We start from the raw sequence: 22,107 nt of genomic DNA on the forward strand, positions 1-22,107 counted from the left end.
GTGTGTGTGTGTGTGTGTGTGTGTGTGTGTGTGTGTGTGTGTGTGTGTGTGTGTGTGTGTATGTGTGTGTGTGTGTCCACTGCTGCTTAGCAGGGGACTCTGCTCATTGAGGTCATTCAGGGACCCAGGTGATGGAGCCACCACTACCTTGACCCAAGCCAGTCGCCATGCTTACTCCGAATATCGGGCTCACTGACCGGTATGTACTAAATAACTGTTATTAACTGACTGCATAGCAAACTCTCCAACCTCATGCTGCTTCTGGAATGATGCAAGGCACTGAATGTGTCTAGGATTGCTTTGCGTCGAGAAGCAGGAAGGGGTTTGACCTTTGGTGACATTTCCAAATACATATAGTTTGGGTAATATGACTTTGGATAAATATGTAGGGAGCAGAGTAAGGTAAGGATTTAGGGAACTGCTACACAAAAGATGGTCCACTGAGGCACAGCAACAAGATGATCTGGGGGAGCTTGTTAGATATGCAGATGAAGGGGCACCCACCCCTGATGAACTGAATCAAATCAACATGTTAACAGGTCCTCAAGGTGATGTGTACGCATAACTAAGGGTGAGAATTGATTACTCAGAGCAGGGATTCTATAGCCAGAGTAACCGGGTTTGAATCCCAGCTCTGCCGACTACTAGCTCTGTGACACTGGATACGTTACCTAAACTCCGTATGTCAATTTCTTGGTTTGTAAGTGGAGTTACTAAGAACAGTAAAGTCATAAGGTTGTTGCGAGGATTAAATGAGCGAACACGTGCGAAAGTACTGGAAATAGCGCTCGGCACAAAGTAAAAGATCTGTAAACGTCAGAGGTGGTGACGGTGATGCAGCATATATGCAGTTAAGGAAATGTCAGTGTGACCAGTTCCACTTGTAACCATCTGAAGCTATACTAACCCACTTCTTTTACTAAATGGACTACTGAACCCCCAGTGGAAGGGTGAGGGGTGGAAAAGCCACTCTGTGGGTCTCTAGCAGGGTGATAAAAGCCTGGAAGTGCGGCAGGGAAATCGGATCTGGGTCAGGTGTGGAGGCATTTGAGCATCAGTCCTAAAAGTTGTTCTCACAAAAGCCAAAAGCCACCTGCATCTCGCATCTTACCTGGAGAAGCTGGGCCCATGATCTCTTCAGGGGAAATTCATCTCCACAGAGGCGGAGTTCCAGTAGAGACAACCAGGGCAGCCCAAGGTGCTACGGAGTTGTCGTCTCTAAGGTTAAGTGGAAATTACAAAGGAATGATTTTTCAGTGTTTGTCAAAAACAGAAAAGTCTAGCAAGTGAAACCTGATACAGAGAGTGGGCCTGGCCAGCGGGACCTAACACAGGCGACCAGGACACCTGGTGTACAGAACGGGCAGAGCTAAGCACACACTTGAACACAGCTGAGTGGGATGAATGATTATAGATCCAACCCCACTTCTGCCACTTCCCAGCTGGGTGTCCTTGAACAAGCCACTTAACCTCTTTGACATTAGTTTCTTGGTCTGTAAGATGGGATAAAAATAGTACACATCCACAGGGTTGTCAAAAGGATTATTTGGCAATTAACAAGCACCTAATAAATGATATTGTTCTCATCATAATTGTTACTATTACTGGCTAAGTGAGCTGAAGGGAAAAATGTGTGAATCTCAGTTTCCTTTTTAGTAACGTGGGACTGGTAAGCTACAGTTTCAGGATAGTCATTCACCAGACAAGTGCTAATTTGGGGGCACACACCCTCCTAGGTGTTGCGAACACAGGGGTGAACAGGTCAACCGCCACCCCCTACCCCATGGAGCTGACACGGGGATGGGGGAAGCTGCAGATAGATAATAAGCAAATAAACACATAAATGATCAAGAGTGGGTGGTAATAGCCCCCAGTAAATATTCCCTAATAGTTAAGATTCTTACTGGATGGCACAGTGTTGCAACCTTTATCCACGTGCAGCAGGGAGTAAGGGTGGGGAGTGGGGAAGGACGTGTTGTTTCTACAGCCCACTTCCCCCTACCTACCCAGCCCCACCTTAGCCAGGCTGCGTGGGACCCTAGAATTTGTTCAAACAAGGGTTACGGATCTTACCAACGTAAAACCAGAGTTTAAGCTGGCGGCTACAAGCTGACCGCACCACCTGTGGGGCAGGTGGGGCGCTGATGGGCAATGTCACCACTGCCACGTACTAGCAAGTGACTGAACTTCCTCTTGGAGCCTCAGATTTCCCACCTGCCCCAAGGTACCCCCAAGACTGCTTGCCCCCCAGTTTTTCTTTCCTCCCTGAAGGGTACCATTGGGAAAACCCCAGACTCTAACACTGCCCTACAGCTCACACCCATCCAGCGGCAAGGCTTTTGCCTTTGCCCGGAGCAGGCAGCCTAACTGGTCCACGTGTCCACCTCACCACTCCCTGCTACCTTCCCAGTCCGGGCCTGCATCCCTCCTACCCTCCCACAGTCAGCTCTTAACTGGACTCCAGGCTTCCTCTGCTGCCCCCTACAGGCTGTGTTCCACAAGAGGCCAGAGCTGTTCTGGGGGGCGGGGTGAGATCATTTTTTCCTCTGCTTCCTGGTCTTTGCACTTTTGGTTTTGTCCTCCTTAAAAGCTTTTCTCTCAGAAATCTGCCAACTTACCCACTCCATCTGCCCTCTCTAAAGTTGTAACCCCGGATCGGACTTTCCCCTTATTCTGTTTTAGTTTTATTCATAGCACCTATCACTGGCTTCTAAGATGGAGTTATCTGTATATTTCCTGAGAGTCTGTCCCCTAGACTATAAGATCCATGAGTTTAGGACCTTCATCTGATTTGTTCACTGCTAGAACCCCATACCTGAGCCTGACAAATGGTAAGCAGTAGACAGATATTTGTTGAAAGAATGGATGAAATGTCAAAGGACAACAATAGTACTCCCATTAGTGTTATTGCAAGCATTAAACGAGATGGCGTCTATGTACAGTAACAAAAGTGCCAGCACAGGGTGCTAAACATATACCTGCCTGCCTGCCTTCCTTATTTTTCATCTTTAATAGCAAGCACCATAGTTAGGACTTGCCATTAGATCTGCAGGATGACTATAGCTGCCTCATGAGGCCAACATATAGCCCTTCTTTTCCACGTTCTTAGTAACATACACCTATAGGTCCCCTATCTAGAGGCAAACCTTGTAAGAAATTCCTGAGCTAAATTCCCAAGTTCCAACCTTAATTTTATGCAATGTTAAGAATTTGGAATTTAAGCATGAACAACAAAAAAAATCCGAACTTGCCTTTTTGACTTACGTACCCTGGGCACATGTGGAAACAGCAGGTTTCCTCTTTCCAATCTCTCTTCTCTCCTATAAATCATGTTAATTGTCTCCATGTGCCCAACGCCCACAAGGAGTTTTGCAATAGCCTTTGAGGAGATTAGTGGTCTCTGATGTTGGTTATGAAATTCAGAAAAGCATCTGGAAGTAATCTAAGTTAAGGAATTAATGATTTGGGGGTTAAAAAATACATGCCTTAAAAAAAAATAAATACAGGAGACTCTTTGCCCAATAACCTCTAAGTTCACACCTCTGTTTTGGGGGGTGGGTTCCTAAAAAAGGATAAATCAACAACATCATCCCTTTGTTTGTTTGGTTTTGTGTGTGCTTGTTTGGTTTTTAGAAGGTCACGTGGTAGATTACATGGGACCCTAAACTGAGATTTGCGGAAGAGAAGCACCCATTACCTGGGTCTCCTTTTGTCTGTCTGGAAGAAGCAGGGAAGTCTCTTACAGGCGATGCTAGGAGACGTTGTGGTCTCAAGGCATATCTGAGACTTGGAACACCCGAGGATGGCAGATGCCTTTGGGGACTGTGAAGTGGATTTACCTGACTGAAACTCGTCGTCTCCTTTTTCTTCTCATTTTAGAATTTTTATGTATTCCCCTGTGGTTTGTTCAGTTTCACCCTTTCTGATTATTTGAACCACGGGGTCCTGGACCACAACCTGTATTTGGCTCTGCAGTAGAGAGGGCGATATTCTGTGCCAAAAGTAAAGAAATGATGTGTGTGGGGAGGGTGAGGCCGACTAAATGATGAACCTACAAAGAGCAGGGGAGTGGCCGGCATAACTGGGGGCTTTTTCTTTTGTTTCTCTAATCAGACAGGAGGGAGAGCGGAAGCAGATCCCAACCACTCAGTCAGGAAATGATGGGCTATGTTGTATTTCTCACTGAGGCTAGAAACATTTAAATGAAAAAAATATTTATTCTCCAGTGACTTTCAAACTAACAAATAAAAATGAGGAGGAAATGTGCCTTCCATTTCAGGAGCCCGAGTCTACTTTATGACTGTCTCCCAAGGCTATGTGTAGATTAGCTGAATGAACTGAAAAACTGGGCAGCTAGTCCACTTAAAAAATGAAGTCTCTGCTACCCAGGCCTATGGGAACCAAGGTTTAGCAGTTTTCTTTCTGGCCTGGCTAGTTTTCCCAGCTGTCTTCTGCCCACATAAGGCAAGCAGAGTGGACCAGTGAGCCCTTGTCCTCTGGAGACCGTCCAGCTGGGAGAAGGGCTCCAGGGATGGGGAGTGCCCTTGGACCCTCTGCCCCCAACCCCCAATTTCCCCTCATGCTCGTCTCATGATCCCCTGTAACTGAGTTGGGGCAGCAGAAGCGGATTTGTAGTGCTCAAGCCTTTTCACTTTTGTTTCTTCTCACCTGATCAAGGATATTTTTTTTTCTTTTCTTTTGAAATTCATTCTTGCCTTCTGGTAACCAGGAGCGATGGTGACACAAGACAACACCGTGATCTTCTTTTCTGAGGTTGGACCGAGTCAGCCTGGGTGAGAGCTGGGCCCCTGAGCCCTGCCCCTGGGGAGCCCAGGACACCAGGGGACCGCCAGGCCAGGCTATGGGGTTTGGGGGAAGCGCAGCGGCTGGGGGAGGGCTGGGCCTCCAGGGCAAGGCTGCTGGGCTCAGAAAGCACTGCCTTTCACTCACGGACACGAGGGGGAGTCGGGGTCCTGCATTTATATTGTTCATCCCTGGGAAGCAGATGAGGCCGGAGCATGTGTATCAGTAACCGTGCAGGCAAGCAGCTGGGATCCACGTGGGGAGGGAGGGCAGCGCTGGGAACGTCACAGAGAAGAGATTTGGGGCTCCAAGTGGGGTGGCGAGTCCTTGTCTGAATCTGCAGAGAAAAAGCTGTTGCAGGAGCAAGTCTGACTGGGGAAGGGCGCATTTACCCCCAGAACAGTGCATACAAACACATGGGCATGGGGGCGATATCCAACAATATAGAAGGATATACAGTGTAAAACGAACCTTTCCGTCACCCCAGCGTTCCAGTCCCCTTCCTGAGATACCGCGTTGTCTTGCTACACACACACACACACACACACACACACAAATATATACACGTGTGCGCACGCCTCTGTAGAAACCGTGTCCCTCTCGAGTCTGTCCTGCCCGTTGCTTTTTCCCACTGAACAATCTCTCTGGGAGAGCTTTCCTTATCAGCTGCAGGGGACTTTTAATTCCAGATGTCCCCAGCTCTCAAGGCAAAGAAAGTTCAGGTGCGGCGACTGAGGACCCGGGGAGGCTGGCGAAGGGAAGCGTCCGGCTCCATCTTGCGACGCGGTACCTGCGCAGAACTCTCCGGGACGCGAGCCACAGGGCACGAAGGCAGAAGGCTGCAGGGAGGAGGAGGGACCCCGCGGGTGCAACCCGCTTCCCTGCGCGCCCCACCCCCTCTCCCGCGCGCCTGCTCCGGGACCCGCGCCCTTTCTCCCCGGCATCCTCCAGCAGCCTGCGGCCCGGGGCGGGGCGGGCCCCGAGTGGGCGGGGCCGAGTGGGCGGCCCTGGGGGCGGGACGGGCCGCGGCTGCCGCGGCGGCTGGAGAAAAGTTGTCCCGGCCAGAGCGCGAGCCTCCGCGGGATCCGCAGGCGCAGCGGCGTGCACCCGGCAGGGGCGGGGCGTGAACACCGGCTCCGCAGCCCGGCCGGCCGACTCGCTGCCGGGGGTGGCCCCGGGGCATGGGACAGCCGGCGGGGGCCACGAGCGGGCCCTGCGCCCCCGGCGGGCGGCGGGCGGCCTGAGCTGCCGGGACGCAAGATGCGCTCCGAGGGCGCGGCCCCCGGGTGGGTGGCGCCGCTGTGCCGGGCGCTGAGCCTGGTGCTGGCCGCGCTGCTGGGCAGAGGTAAGAGGACGGGGGCGGGGGCGTCGGTCGCGCCGGCGCTCGAGAAGTTCCCGGCGGTCCCCAGGAGCCCGGGCGGGGGGAGCCGAAGGGTGAGGGTGTCGCGGGGACCTGGGTGAGGGCGCTGGCTCCTAGGCGCGGAGCGGCCCCTTCCGTAGATGGGCGAGCCCCGTTGGGCGCCGCGTCCGTGGGATTGGGGCGAAATTGGCTGACCCAGTATCTCCGGGTGGACTGTGAAGTGGATTTACCTGACTGAAACTCGTCGTCTCCTTTTTCTTCTCATTTTAGAATTTTTATGTATTCCCCTGTGGTTTGTTCAGTTTCACCCTTTCTGATTATTTGAACCACGGGGTCCTGGACCACAACCTGTATTTGGCTCTGCAGTAGAGAGGGCGATATTCTGTGCCAAAAGTAAAGAAATGATGTGTGTGGGGAGGGTGAGGCCGACTAAATGATGAACCTACAAAGAGCAGGGGAGTGGCCGGCATAACTGGGGGCTTTTTCTTTTGTTTCTCTAATCAGACAGGAGGGAGAGCGGAAGCAGATCCCAACCACTCAGTCAGGAAATGATGGGCTATGTTGTATTTCTCACTGAGGCTAGAAACATTTAAATGAAAAAAATATTTATTCTCCAGTGACTTTCAAACTAACAAATAAAAATGAGGAGGAAATGTGCCTTCCATTTCAGGAGCCCGAGTCTACTTTATGACTGTCTCCCAAGGCTATGTGTAGATTAGCTGAATGAACTGAAAAACTGGGCAGCTAGTCCACTTAAAAAATGAAGTCTCTGCTACCCAGGCCTATGGGAACCAAGGTTTAGCAGTTTTCTTTCTGGCCTGGCTAGTTTTCCCAGCTGTCTTCTGCCCACATAAGGCAAGCAGAGTGGACCAGTGAGCCCTTGTCCTCTGGAGACCGTCCAGCTGGGAGAAGGGCTCCAGGGATGGGGAGTGCCCTTGGACCCTCTGCCCCCAACCCCCAATTTCCCCTCATGCTCGTCTCATGATCCCCTGTAACTGAGTTGGGGCAGCAGAAGCGGATTTGTAGTGCTCAAGCCTTTTCACTTTTGTTTCTTCTCACCTGATCAAGGATATTTTTTTTTCTTTTCTTTTGAAATTCATTCTTGCCTTCTGGTAACCAGGAGCGATGGTGACACAAGACAACACCGTGATCTTCTTTTCTGAGGTTGGACCGAGTCAGCCTGGGTGAGAGCTGGGCCCCTGAGCCCTGCCCCTGGGGAGCCCAGGACACCAGGGGACCGCCAGGCCAGGCTATGGGGTTTGGGGGAAGCGCAGCGGCTGGGGGAGGGCTGGGCCTCCAGGGCAAGGCTGCTGGGCTCAGAAAGCACTGCCTTTCACTCACGGACACGAGGGGGAGTCGGGGTCCTGCATTTATATTGTTCATCCCTGGGAAGCAGATGAGGCCGGAGCATGTGTATCAGTAACCGTGCAGGCAAGCAGCTGGGATCCACGTGGGGAGGGAGGGCAGCGCTGGGAACGTCACAGAGAAGAGATTTGGGGCTCCAAGTGGGGTGGCGAGTCCTTGTCTGAATCTGCAGAGAAAAAGCTGTTGCAGGAGCAAGTCTGACTGGGGAAGGGCGCATTTACCCCCAGAACAGTGCATACAAACACATGGGCATGGGGGCGATATCCAACAATATAGAAGGATATACAGTGTAAAACGAACCTTTCCGTCACCCCAGCGTTCCAGTCCCCTTCCTGAGATACCGCGTTGTCTTGCTACACACACACACACACACACACACACACACAAATATATACACGTGTGCGCACGCCTCTGTAGAAACCGTGTCCCTCTCGAGTCTGTCCTGCCCGTTGCTTTTTCCCACTGAACAATCTCTCTGGGAGAGCTTTCCTTATCAGCTGCAGGGGACTTTTAATTCCAGATGTCCCCAGCTCTCAAGGCAAAGAAAGTTCAGGTGCGGCGACTGAGGACCCGGGGAGGCTGGCGAAGGGAAGCGTCCGGCTCCATCTTGCGACGCGGTACCTGCGCAGAACTCTCCGGGACGCGAGCCACAGGGCACGAAGGCAGAAGGCTGCAGGGAGGAGGAGGGACCCCGCGGGTGCAACCCGCTTCCCTGCGCGCCCCACCCCCTCTCCCGCGCGCCTGCTCCGGGACCCGCGCCCTTTCTCCCCGGCATCCTCCAGCAGCCTGCGGCCCGGGGCGGGGCGGGCCCCGAGTGGGCGGGGCCGAGTGGGCGGCCCTGGGGGCGGGACGGGCCGCGGCTGCCGCGGCGGCTGGAGAAAAGTTGTCCCGGCCAGAGCGCGAGCCTCCGCGGGATCCGCAGGCGCAGCGGCGTGCACCCGGCAGGGGCGGGGCGTGAACACCGGCTCCGCAGCCCGGCCGGCCGACTCGCTGCCGGGGGTGGCCCCGGGGCATGGGACAGCCGGCGGGGGCCACGAGCGGGCCCTGCGCCCCCGGCGGGCGGCGGGCGGCCTGAGCTGCCGGGACGCAAGATGCGCTCCGAGGGCGCGGCCCCCGGGTGGGTGGCGCCGCTGTGCCGGGCGCTGAGCCTGGTGCTGGCCGCGCTGCTGGGCAGAGGTAAGAGGACGGGGGCGGGGGCGTCGGTCGCGCCGGCGCTCGAGAAGTTCCCGGCGGTCCCCAGGAGCCCGGGCGGGGGGAGCCGAAGGGTGAGGGTGTCGCGGGGACCTGGGTGAGGGCGCTGGCTCCTAGGCGCGGAGCGGCCCCTTCCGTAGATGGGCGAGCCCCGTTGGGCGCCGCGTCCGTGGGATTGGGGCGAAATTGGCTGACCCAGTATCTCCGGGTTCGGGGTGCTTCCCGGGGTGAAGAGGGGGCGTGGCTGAGGGACACTCTGTGTGTGTTCGCCGTCCCCGAGTTGCGTGAAGACTTGGCGCAACCCGGCACGGCCACGATGTGGAGCCGGGGGCCCGGAAGCGGGCAGCGGGGTTCTTTGCGCCTTCTTCCCCCGCAGCCTTGCGTCCCCCTCCCCAGCTCGGTCGGACTGGGACTGGTGACCCACGAGGGCAGACCGGGCCCTTTGTGCCTCGTTTTCCCCACCGTGGGGTCCCGCGGGCTGGCGTTGGCCCGCGAAGGAATGCGCAGCTCCCGGGGACCTCAGGTCGGGAGAAACCCGGGACCCCCTCCGGGCGCCCCGCCGAGGTCCTGTGTGGTCTAGGACCGCGTAAAGGTGATCGCGCGGGTGGGAGAGCTGGGGCTGCAAGTCGGAATCAGACTTGGGCTTCCGAGCAGCCGGGTCTTGGGGGGCCTTCCACCTCAGTCTCCTCACCTCTGCAATGGAATGAGCACCCTGTTTTGGGTTTAAGAGGATTCAGGGAGGGAACGCTTGGTGCCCAGAAGACTCTGGAAAGGTTGGTATTATTATGCAGGTTTTGATTATGTGCATGTTGGGCCCGGGCCCGCGGCGGGAGGGGCGGGGAGACGGGTCTCGGAGCCCGGGGGCCTCCGGCGCCGCGCGAGGAAGCCCCGCTCCTCTGGGGACGGCGGCTGCGCTCCCCAAGGCCGGGCCGGGAACCGGGTGCGGGTCAGCGCACGGAGAGAGGGCTGGGGGCGCCGTTTTTCCGCTGCCTGCGCCGGGGCAAGAGTCTCGGGGCCATCGGGTGAAACCGAGATGCGCACAAGTGTCCCTGGTCTTCGCGCTGCGTCGCGGCTCCGGCCCCGGCCCCCGGGCCCTGAGCGGGTAAACCGAGTCCAAGCGGATGAGAATCACGGCTCTCTCCCGCCTAAAGCTCTTCAGGCTGAGCTGGAAATGCATTCGCAGAGACAAGTTGCCAGTTGATGTTACCAAGTAGCGTTTGCTTTTCAAAAGTCACTGCGCACCGGCTGGAATTCCAGAAAAATCTGCCTTCCTTAAGGGTGCAGGTCCCCAGACACACCAACCGGACAAAATTGCTGTTTTAAATACTGTCCGTTTCTCCCAAGAGCTCCAGGTAAACAGGAGTGTGTGTGTGTGTGTGTGTGTGTGTGTGTGTGTGTGCGCGCGCGCGCGCACGGGCACGCGCGCGTGTGTGACGGGACGGGTGACATATTTCTGTTTTATTCCAGAGGACAAACCTCTTAGAAAATCTGGTTACTTAATTCTGCCGTGAGCTCTGGGTTCTATCATTTCTAAGACTCGGTTTCTCCAGATGGAAAGTGGCCATTCAAAAAAAAAAACAAAAAAAAAACTTCCCAAAATGCTTGCTAGAGATGTTGTGATGATAAAGTGACTTAATGGATAGAAAGCACTTCATTGAGGAAGGTGGTGCCATTTTAATTTGAGCGAAGGGTGAAAGTCCCCGATCAGCCTTTCTCCCTCCGTGAGAGGATTCAATCAGGTTGGAACTCTGACTGCTGAATGTGCTCTGTGAAGTAAGTTGTGGACTTTTCTTAATTAAAGCTCACGTTCCTCCCCGCACACCATCTGGAGGATTTTACTTTTGATTTAGAGAAGTGGCCATTAGAAACGTCCATGTGGAAGAGGCCGGGGACAGCAATTTTGTTGAAAGTGGTATTGGGAATTTTTTTTTTTAATTTATTTTATTTTTGGCTGCGTTGTGTCTTCCTTGCTGCGCATGGCCTTTCTCTAGTTGCGGCGAGCAGAGCAGGGGCTACTCTTGGTTGTGGGCTTCTCATAGCGGTGGCTTCTCGTTGAGGAGCGTAGGTTCTAGGCGCGCAGGCTCAGTAGTTGTGGCTCGCGGGCTCTAGAGCGCAGGCTCAGTAGCTGTGGCACACGGGCTTAGTTGCTCTGCGGCATGTGGGAGCTTCCCGGACCAGGGTTTGAACCCGTGTCCCCTGCACTGGCAGGCGGATTCTTAACCACTGCGCTTCCAGGGAAGCCCGGGAATTTTGTTTTAAATATGCTATTTACATAGCAAGTGGTGAGGGTGTTAGAGGTTAGGGAGAGATGCCCCACCCCTCCCCCCAAAGCCACCTCTCCCCCTGGCTTAGGGCAACCTTGATTTGGTGGGGTTTTCTCTCCCCGCTTTTGCTTGGCAGTTTTCACCGCATATGGGTCTGCAAAATATTTTTCATTTTGTTTCTCATGGTCATAAGCAGTATTACATTCACGCTCTCAGATACCTCTGTAAAGAAAATGTTTGCTCCATGAATTTCTTACAAGAGAGGGAAGTTTTCTGACCCTTGCTTAAATTTTTACTGTCGTTTAAAAAAAAATCCATCGCTGACTGTTCTTGCCCAAGGATTTAAGCGCCGATTTCTGGAACCCTCAAAACCACTGTTCAGTTTTTAATACCAATTGCAAGCTGATGTTCAACTGTGGATTTAAGGCTCTGCAATTCCTCAGGATTTGGAACAGAATCATTGTTCTTGGGCGGTTCCATAAATAGACCAGGGCACTGAAAGAAGGGAGTCTTCCTAAGATTTAAGTCTTGGGCTGAGGTAGATGACGCGAAGTGTCGTTGAGTTACAGGTTGAGGAACTGGCCCTGTGTAGAGGGGAGGAAAGGGCAATGGTAGAGGCTGAGATGCCGTCAGAGGTGAAGTGATGGTTGTCAGTCACGTAGGGGGCCCCCCGGGGAGGTCACACAGGCCGGAAATCTCTTTCCGGAAGTCTGGGGCCAGGTATATTTCACAATTCAGAAGGTAGGTAGGTAGATAGACAGGTAGAGACCCTGGATCATCCATGTATATCGTCTAACACGCCCGGGCTGGGTGTGGAGTTGCCTCCGTAATTGGACACATAAGTTATTTTGCATGAAAGATGTGAGTATATACATAGAAGAGGATAAAGTCCCCAGGTAGCCTCGCTGTCCTTTAGAGCAGCCACGGTCACCAAAAGAATTAAAAACCAGCCAGCCAATCTTTGGATAGTCAGAGCTTTGGGGATTTTGAATTGCTGATTTGGGATTTAGGGGCTGGGGCCGTGTCATGAGTAGGAAGAGGTTGTGGGGGGCGGAGGCGGGGAGGTCCTTCTCGGCTCCCACGTGCACCCTTTTCCCACTGGTAACCACTAGTGTGTGTCTCTCTCTGTGATTCTGTTTTATTGTTGTTGTTATATTCTCTAGTTTGTTTCGTATTTTAGATTGCACGTGTAAGGCTCATGCCTCATCTTTCCTTATAGTTAAAGTACACACACACTCTTTGCATTAAAAGCACACACCCCTTCCTACCCAAGTTGAAACCCCCTGCTGCGTTGAAGCTTCTTAGAAGTGATTTCAGCCTCTCGGAAGCCGTTCTATTAAACCACTGGACTCCTAGGCCTGTCCTAGTTCTCTTGCTCTACACCCAGGGCTCTAGACCAGCGCTTGCAAACTTCATGACCTGCACACAAGCACTGTTCTGTCCACAGTGCTTTTTAAAATAAAAAACTGAACAGGCTCCCCCAAATCAGGAGAATTCACATATAAAAATTGGGATTTCCAATTTCCACTAAGAGGGCGGGCGCTCTGCCGACCTCGGGTGCGCATTCTCGTAAGGCTACATCGTGCCAAAGCTATGCATGGGTGTCCCCCACCCCGGCCCCTGGGTGGAGTGTTTATTAAGTGCTTCTCTTCCCCCCCTTACCTGCTGGCCCCTTCCCCTCAGCCGTTTGAATTTGCACCTTCAGCTCTTCCTCCTTTATCTCAATATTCATCCTTAGCTTAATCACAAATGTGGCTAGAATTGGGCAAAGAACCCAGAGCTCTCGATTACATTAGCAGTTAGCACTTTCATGAGCAGGGGTTAAAACAAAACCTTTGGATGTATTAGATATCTTATAACATCCATAGTCATGAGAAGCATGGTTAATAAAAATGAATCTTTGGCATTTTAATTGGAGTGAAAGGGAGTATTACTGAATTAGTGGAATAAATGGAAAGTCTGATGGATAGAATATCTCTCTACAGCAGTCTGCGTTGTTTAAAAGTAAGGTTTATTAATGTAATTTTCAAACAGTAAAATTCACCCTTTTGAGGTTAGAGTTTTAATTTTGATGAATGCACATGGCCATATAAACACGAACACAACTGAGGTATAAAGAACACTTCCGTCACCTCCCAAATTCCTGGGTGTTTCTATGTAGCCACCCCTTCCCCCTATACCTGCAGCCCCTGGCAACCACTGATTTCTTCTCTGTCCTTATAGTTTTGCCTTTTTCAGAATTCCATAAAAATGGGATCGTGCAGTATGCGGCTTTTGAATCTTCTGTCTTTCGCTTAGCACAATGCATTTAATATTCACCTATATATCAACAGTCTGTTCCTTTTTGTTCTTTTTCTTAAGTTGAGCTATAGTTGATATACAATATCTTATGTTTCAACCATATGACTTAGTGATTCAAAATTTTAATGGTTTTTCTCCATTTATAGTTATAAAATATTGTCTGTATTCCCTGGGCTGCCCAATATATCCTTGTAGGTTATTTATTTTATACATGGTAGTCTGTATCTCTTAATCCTTTGTCCTTGTCTTGCCCCTCCCCCTTTCCTCTCCCCACTGGTAACCACTAGTTGGTCTCTATATCTGTGAGTCTGTTTTTTTTTGGTTGTTGTCGTTAGATTTACTAGTTTGGTTTTATTTTTTATTTTATCTTATTAATACATTTATTTATTTATTTATGGCTGCGTTGGGTCTTCGTTGCTGCGCGCGGGCTTTCTCTAGTTGCGGCGAGTGGAGGCTACTCTTCATTGAGGTGCGTGGGCTTCTCATTGAGGTGGCTTCTCTTGTGGAGCACGGGCTCTAGAGCGCAGGCTCAGTAGTTGTGACGCACGGGCTTAGTTGCTCTGTGGCATGTGGGATCTTCCCGGACCGGGGCTCGAGCCCGTGTCCCCTGCACTGGCAGGCGGATTCTTAACCACTGCGCCATCAGGGAAGTCCCTGTTTTATTTTACAGATTCCACGTGTAAGTGGTAACATACAGTATTTGTCCTTCTCTGTCTGACTTATTTCACTAAGCATAATACCCTCCAGGTCCATCCATGTTATTGCAAATGGTAAAATTTTGTTCTTTTTTATGGCTGAGTAATACTGCATTGTATATATGTTCCACACCTTCTCTATCCATTCATCTGTTGGACACATAGGTTGCTTTGATATCTTGGCTATTGTAAAAAAGGCTGCTATGAACATTGGGGTGCGTTGTCTTCTTGAATTAGTGTTTTCATTTTCTTCAGATGTACGCCCGTGAGTGGAATTGCTGGATCATATGGTAGTTCTATTTTCAGTTTTTTTGAGGAACCTCCGTACTGTTTTCCACAGTGGCTGCACCAATTTACATTCCTACAATGATCAAGGGTTCCCTTCCTCGTCAAATCAAAACCACAATATCACCTCACACCTGTGAGATGGCTATAATCAAAAAGACCACAAATAGTCTATTGCTTTTTAATACTGCATAGTATTACAGTGAATGGATACAGCACTGTTTGTTTATTCATTTCCTAGTTGAAAGCTATTTGGATTACTTCCATTTGTGGGTCATTAAGAAAAATGTCACCATAGGTATTCACAAACAGGTTTTCAAGTGAATGTTTGTTCATTTCTCTTGGGTAAATACCTAGGACTAGAATTGCTGGCTGGTGTTGCAACTGTACACATAACTTTTTCAGAAATTGCAAACATTTTTCAAACATGGAAACATTTTGCAATCCCACCAGCAAGGTATAAGAGTTCCTGTTGTTTTGATTCTTCAGGACCACTTAATGGTATCCCTTGTTTTAGTTTGATTTTATGTAGCACTTCTAATAGGTGTGTAACAGTATATCTTTCAAGTTTTAATTTTTATCCTATGACTTATAATGTTGAGCATTCTTTCTTGTGCTTACTTACCATCCTTATACCTTCTTTGGTGAATATCTTTTTCAAATCTTTTGCCAGTTTTTTGTTGGTTGTTATTTTCATATTATTGATCTTTGAGGGCACTTTATATATTATGGATACAAGTCCATTTTCAGGTAAGTGTTTATAGAAATTCTCCCAGTATGTGTCTTGGGAGGAGCAAAGGATTTTTTAATGAAGTTTGGTTTGTTGATTTTTTTTTTCTTAGTAATTGTGCTTTGGTGTCACATCTAAAAAAAATCTTTGCCTGAGATTCACAAGGACTCTCCAGATGTCTTTAGTGATGTTCAGGTGTTTTATATCCCTGCTTATTTTTAATCTTTTTGTTCTGTCCATTATCGACAGAAGTGTTGAAGTTGTGGGTTTGCCTAGTTTTCATTTCAGTCCTGTCAGTTTTTCCTTTATGTGTTTGAAACACTGTCTTAGGTACATATACACTTAGGATTGTGATGACGTCTTGGTGAACTGACTCCTTTCTCGTTACGTAACATCCCTCTTCATTCTTGGAAATATTCCTTATTCTGAAGTCTGTTTCATCTGATATTAATACAGCCACCTCGGCTTACTTTTGATTAATGTTTGCATTGTAGTATCTTTTCTGTTTTTTTAAAAAACCAATTTGTGTTTTTATATTTTATGTAGATTGTTTATAGAGAGCATGTAGTTGGGGTTTGCCTATTTATCCAATCTGATAATCTGTGTCTTTTAATCATTATATTTAGACCATTTATATTTAATGAAATTTTTGATACGTTTATATTAAACTCTATCATCTTGCTTTTTGCTTTATGTGCCATCTGTTCTTTACTCCTTTTTCCTTCTTTGCTGCCTGCTTTCCTACTGAGTATATTTTTTATGATTCCATTTTATCTCCCTATTGGCTCATTATTTATACCTCTTTAAAATTTAGCCATTGCCCTAAGGTTTACAAAATTTATCTTTAATTAATCAAAGCCTGCATTCAGATGAGGTCATACTGCTTTATATGTTGTGTAAGAACCTTAAAACAGTATATCCCCAACATTTTTTCCTCTACACATAATCCTTTTCAAGTGCGTTCATCTTACGCCCTGGGTATGGCTAAGGGAATTTCCACTTAGAGATTATTTTTATATACTTTGAAGAAGGATACCAATTATGTTTAATTGGCTTTGCCTTTATTTCTGCGTGGGTACTTGTGATATCTTTGAAACCGTTTTCTCTGCGGGACTGGAGTCTCTCTCCTACCTGTATGCTGAGCTGAACAAACTGTTTCTACACCTCAGGGATTTAGACATTACTGCCTCTAAGGAGAGGACAAAGGTAAAATACAACCCAGCCAGAGTCTGAATTAGCAAAATTTCCAAGGCAGTGGTTATCGATATCTCCCAGAGTGAGTAAGTCCTTGTCTTCTGAAGTGTGTACATTTCTTTATTTTTTAAATTTTTTGATTAAGGATGATCTTAGTGGTATATTGAGTGCTAAGTTCACACGTGCAAATGTCTGGGATCCTGAGCAACTCAGAGACTTGATGTAGAAGACCGTGTCATCTCTACATAATTTGTTTATTATTGAAGTGTAGTTGACATATAGTATTATGTTAGTTTCAGGTGTACAACATAGTGTTTGGACATTTATATACATTACGGATCGATCACCGTGAAAAGTCTAGTAACTGTCTGTCACCATACAAAGTTATTGCAGTAGTATTGACTATATTCTCTATACTGTATAGTACATTCCCGTGACTTATTTATTTTATGGCTGGACGTTTGTACTTCTTAATCCCCTTCCAAAAAATATTTTTTCTTTCTTCCTCACACCTTTCACGTCATCAGCGACACGGGGGGCTATCACTTAACGGATTAAGTAAGGATGCCCCGTATCATGGAAGCAGAAGCTTAGTTTTGAGTATCTGTTCTGCCAGTTCCTGGATGAATTGGTCAGAAGCATCAGAAACATATCAGGGCCACCTAAGTACTAAGGGATTGGGATCTTATGACCCCGAAGGTACACTAAGGGACCAGCTTCCTAAAAGTCTGAAGTTGCCAGTTCAAGAGTCCTGGTAGTTATTATGGATGTCTGGTTTCAGGGTACCACTGCTGGGATACAGGGGCTCTAATTATTTTATTTGTTTTTATCTCTGTGCTCATGTTTTAGATTCCAGGGAGAAAGACTCCCTTAACCTTGGCTGAACTTTAGAATCACCAGGAAGCTTTATAGAACGCTAAGTCCAGACTCTACACCTAACCGACTGGGCCAGGATCTTTGTACTAGTGGGGAGTGGAGGTGGGCATAGAGGTAGGGTTGATCATCTTTACTTTTTAAAAGCTCCTCAGGTGATTCTTATTTGTAGCCAGGGATGAGAACAGGTTACTTAGCCCCATCCCTGTCTAGAAAAGATTAAGACGATCTGACGGACAGTTCCATCATTTTGTATTCCAGGGGGAAGGGTATTTCTCCCAGAGAAAGATTGAAGGACTGTCACAAAGGAAGGCAAGAGAGAGAGTGTGTGTAGCAAAAATTCTTGGAGGAAAGGACAGCTCTTGTGAGCCTACTTTGTAGGGTTGTGAGACTCTTTTAAGGAAAAAAATGGGCGTAGCTGCTCAGCACAGTGTATTCGTCTCCTGAGGCTAGTGTAACAAATTACCATAAACTGGGCAGTTTAATGTAACAGAAACTTACTTTCTGCCAGTTCTGGAGCCAGAAGTCCAAACTCAAATGCAGGCAGGGCCATGCTCTCTCCAAAGACGCTAGGGGCGGTTCCTGCTTTGCCTCTTTCAGCGTCTGGTGGCTCCTGGCTTCCTTGGCTTGTGGCTGCATCCCTCCCGTCTCCCTCCATCTTTACATGGGCTTCTGTGCATGTCTTTCCCCCTTCTGTGTTACAAGGACACTGGTCATTGATTTAGGGCCCACCCTCATCTAGGATGACCTCATCCCAAGGTCTTTAACTTAATTACATCTGAAAAGACTCTGTTTCCAAATATAAGACCACATCCATAGGTTCTAAGTGGACCTATCTTTTGGGGCCCACCATTCAACCCATTGCACATGGTAATATTTGGCACATGGTAAAAGGTCAAGAAATTACAGCCATTATTATATGTGTAGTTATCAAAGCCATGGAGAAGAAAACTCACCCAAAAAATCTAATAGAAACTACACAGAGATGCTTTTTAAAAAAACGGAGAAAATAAAAAGAATCAGAAGAACAGTGGGTTTGACGCTATCAGGGAGTAGGAAGAGCTCCTCGAGTGTGCGGTGTCTGTTTATTATCAGCCTCAACAGAGAGCCAGGGGTTTAGATTCTGAGACATCCCTTGATGTACTTTCATGCTTAAATACAGCTTAGACCTAATTCCATTTGGCTTAGTTTCATAACACTCTTGATACTGTCTTAAACAACACTTCTCCCTCTGGGGTCACAGAGCCACCAGAAACATCCAGAGCAGCTCCCACGCCTCCCTTAGGTTAATTTTTTCATCCAGCTCTTCAGGCCACCCTTTTCATCGTTCTTGCTTAATCGGCCCCTCTGGCCCCTTAATTATAATGCTTGATTTCTGCCGCATTTCCTCACCGACTCTGTGGACTCCGAGTCTGTAGAAATGTGGATATAACGCTGCCCACTTTGGCACATGGGGGTAGATTAGCAGTCCTTTGAGGCAATTCTCTTATTTGCAAAATAAACAGAGGAACTTGAAGACACTCGTCCCACCCCCAGCACACACACAGAGCTCTTATCGTGGAGTTCCAGCTTAGTGATGATTTTAAGCCGAAATTACAAAAAAATTAAAAAATAAAAATCTCACACCTTAAACAGGAAGTGGCTCTGGAAACATGGTTTTGTCTCCGTTGGAAACAGTGAGGTTGTGTTTGAGGCCCTGACACAGGGTTTCCCCACCTCCCCAATGGAAATGGTCTTTGAATAGGCACCAGATCATTCAGTTCATTAGTCTCGACCCCTTTAGTTGCAAATGCCAAAAAACTCAGCATATGCAAATGGTACCAAAGAAAAAAAAATCAAGTTAAATTAAAAAATGGGAGGGGGGGTGTCGAAAAAATGTATTAGGTCAGGTAACTGAAAAAATACCAGGTAGGCTTCAGGCATGGCTGGATCCAGGGGTCAATCCATGTAACCAGACACTGTTTCTTTCCACCTCCGTCTGCTCTGTTCTTTGTGTTGGCTTCATTTCTGAGCGGCCATCATTGTCACCAGCAGCTCAAGGTTTACGTTCTATCCACACAGCACACCCCAACGAAAACAAAGTGACTTCCCGAATGCTTGTAGAAAAAGCTGATGGTGTGAATCTCTTGGTGGTCACTGGAGTCCCTGGCCCAACCCTGAGCCAGTCACTGTTGGGGGGGGGGCAGGGATGGAGTTTCTGATTGGTCAGGTCTGGGATACACCAATCTGGGAGCCTCAGGTCATCTCCACCCAAGCTACTAGGACCGAGAGTGCAGAAGGTGTGGACAGATCAGGCTTTGTCAGATGAAAAGGAATGGACGCCAGGCAGGCAGGAGGACGCTATCCAACCAACCAAAGAATAAAATGAAGGAAACCAGAGGCCAGTTGGATGGCTGCTTCTCACATGTATAGTTCAGGCTCTTGGAGCAGTTCACGGTAAGGTCAGCTTGCTTCTTCTGCTGCTGCATCAACAGCTATGTCAGGGGCATCCACCTCCCAACGCACCTCTGGCTCTGGGGGGCCTCTTCCTAGTTTCTGTCTGCTTTGGCTCTCCTTTCATTCATTGTTCCTCCATCAAACATCCCTTCATAGCAGCTCTATTTGCAATAGCCAGGACATGGAAGCAGCCTAAGTGTCCGTCAACAATGGATGAAGAAGACGTGGTACATATATACAATGGAATACTACTCAGCCAGAAAAAAAGGAACACAAGAATGCCATTTGCAGCAACACGGATGGACCCAGAGATGATCATACTAAGTGAAGTAAGTCAGGCAGAGAAAGACAAACACCATGTGATATCACTTCTATGTGGAATCTAAAATAGGACACCAATGAACTTACGTATGAAGCAGAAACAGACTCACAGACATAGAGAACAGACTTATGGTGACCAAAGGGGAAGGCGGGGGAGGGATAAATTAGGAGTTTGGGATTAGCAGATACACACTATTCTATATAAAATAGAGAACCAACAAGTACCTATTGTATAGCACAGGGAACTCTACTTACTATCCTGTAATGACCTATAATGGAAAAGAATCTGAAAAAGAATCTATATATCTATCTCTCCACATGTGACTGAATCACTTTGCTGTACACGTGAAACTAACACAACATTAAAATCTACTATAATTCAATAATGATTAAAAAAAAAAATCCCTCTAGTACCAGCCATGGTCCAGTTGCTGCATCAGTAACATCTTCTGCCACTGGTCCGTCTTGCACATGAGACCTTCCCTCCTCCCTGAGGGTTGAGTTCCTAAAGCCGGTCAGATTCTAATGCCTCGGCCGTAGGAGGCAACCCTAAAAGGCTTCCCGCTCTGCCGTCTTCATTTATGAGAAAAAAAATCCTGGAAGATGTCTCCATTTGGGTGTGTCTGTTCTGCCCCAGCTCTGTTTCATCTCTCCTGCCCCCTAAGTGGCTATGCGTGCTTTTCTCCAGTTCATGTAAATCTTTTGGGTCAGCACACAGCCTCGGGTCACCATTCTCTTTAGTTTCCATTTTTAATTGTAACCAGTGAATGGACTCACAGAGCAGACTTTTCTCATCTGCTTTCAAACTCAACGTTTTCCTCTGTTGCGCTTCCGTCCCCGCTATGGGTCAGTCATCTCCCCGGCTGCGGCCTGGCCCTTGGACACTTCCCCGGACCATCAATGACAGGAGGTGTCTACCTTGGCTGGGAGGTTGGCTGGGAGGGGTCCTGGGGTTCACTCTCTCGTTCACAGACGCGGGAAGTCTGCTAACGTCAGCTTCTTAGCCCTTCTCAGTGGTCGAGGGGTCCTTGATCTGGGGGATTTTATTCTCTCTCTCTCATGTCTTGAGCTCCTCTCCTGCAAACACACACGGTGCTAACGTGTGTGGTGCTGTCAATTCCTTATCCAGTTACTTTGAATCCTACAGAGACAGTCCTTACTTTAATAACCCAGGAGGAGGCCCACCATGTCCTCCATCCTCAGCACACACCAGCTGCACCTTGGTTGGGGAGGTGCCCCATTCAGACCCCTCCTGACCATCATTCAGGTCATGTTGTCCTCTGCTCCCAACCCTCCAGAGGCTCCCATCATATTTAGAGCTGAAGCCACAGTGTATTCAGTGATCTACAGCTGCAACGTGAACTCTGACCTCCAGCATCCTTCTGACCTCATCTCAACCCCCGCGCCCTCACACGCACACTCTGTTCCAGTCCCACTGGCCGCCTTGCTGGTTCTCACAACCCCACTGGGCTCCCACCTCAGGGCCTTTGCACATGCCTGCTGTGGGGTAACACGTAGGGATCTACTGGAGCCATTTCCCTTTGTCTACACCATCTGCTCCCCTTCATTATGGCACTCTCAAGTCCCCTTTTCTGTTGTGTTTCTCTTTGCACTTATCACCACCTGATAACCCATAGATTTCCCTTATTTGGCTAGCCGTCTTCCTCTCCCCTAGAATTTAAGCTCCATGAGAACAGAATTTCTTTTCTCTTCTGTTCACTATTGTCCACGTCTCTTTTGCTCATCAGCCCCAGTGCCTGGCACATATGAGGCCCTTAATACTTGGTGAATGAGTGAATGAACAAATGAATACATGATTTAATTCTGCCTTTGGCTTCTCATAGTATCTGTCTTTCACCCCAAGCTCATCTCTTACATCTCGATAGTGCAGAAAAATGGGGAGGTAAGTTTGATGTGCCGGAAGTCTTTAGACGGCCATCATTTTATCGAGGGTCCCTAACTGAGAGTAGAATCCACCACTACTCCTTCTCTCCATCACTCACTCCCGGAAATTGTCCCTTGGATTGGAGGTGAGAACGTTCATAATAGTGTGATACTCAAATGAGCTGGCCAGAGGCAACATTCTCAAGTCACTGACTTTATTTCTAAGTGGCCATCCTTCTCTGTATTCTCTGCCTCTTCCTTTCAGGTGAGAGAAAGGAGGGCCCCCTGCTGTGCAGGTAATGAGTTCCCAGAAATGGCCACACGAAAGAAATCAGCTTAGAACAGAGACTAGAATTTCACAGTAAACAGTGAAAAACAACCTTGATGAGGACTTTCTCTTAACAA

At 48.8% G+C, this 22,107-nt stretch overlaps 1 protein-coding gene across 1 annotated transcript in view; it reads left to right on the plus strand.

Annotated features, from left to right (window-relative positions):
* The first annotated feature begins 4,734 nt into the window (after positions 1–4,734).
* Positions 4,735–22,107, plus strand: part of TMEM132C (transmembrane protein 132C) — a 369,817-nt gene continuing 352,444 nt past the window's right edge. The window contains exons 1-3 of the mRNA XM_007455455.1: positions 4,735–4,773; positions 5,758–6,237; positions 8,314–8,704. Coding sequence (XP_007455517.1) covers positions 4,735–4,773; positions 5,758–6,237; positions 8,314–8,704 — 910 coding nt within the window. The remainder of the gene's footprint in view (positions 4,774–5,757; positions 6,238–8,313; positions 8,705–22,107) is intronic.

Source organism: Lipotes vexillifer, unplaced genomic scaffold, assembly GCF_000442215.2.
Source record: "Lipotes vexillifer unplaced genomic scaffold, Lipotes_vexillifer_v1.1 scaffold671, whole genome shotgun sequence".
NCBI lineage: Eukaryota > Metazoa > Chordata > Mammalia > Artiodactyla > Lipotidae > Lipotes > Lipotes vexillifer.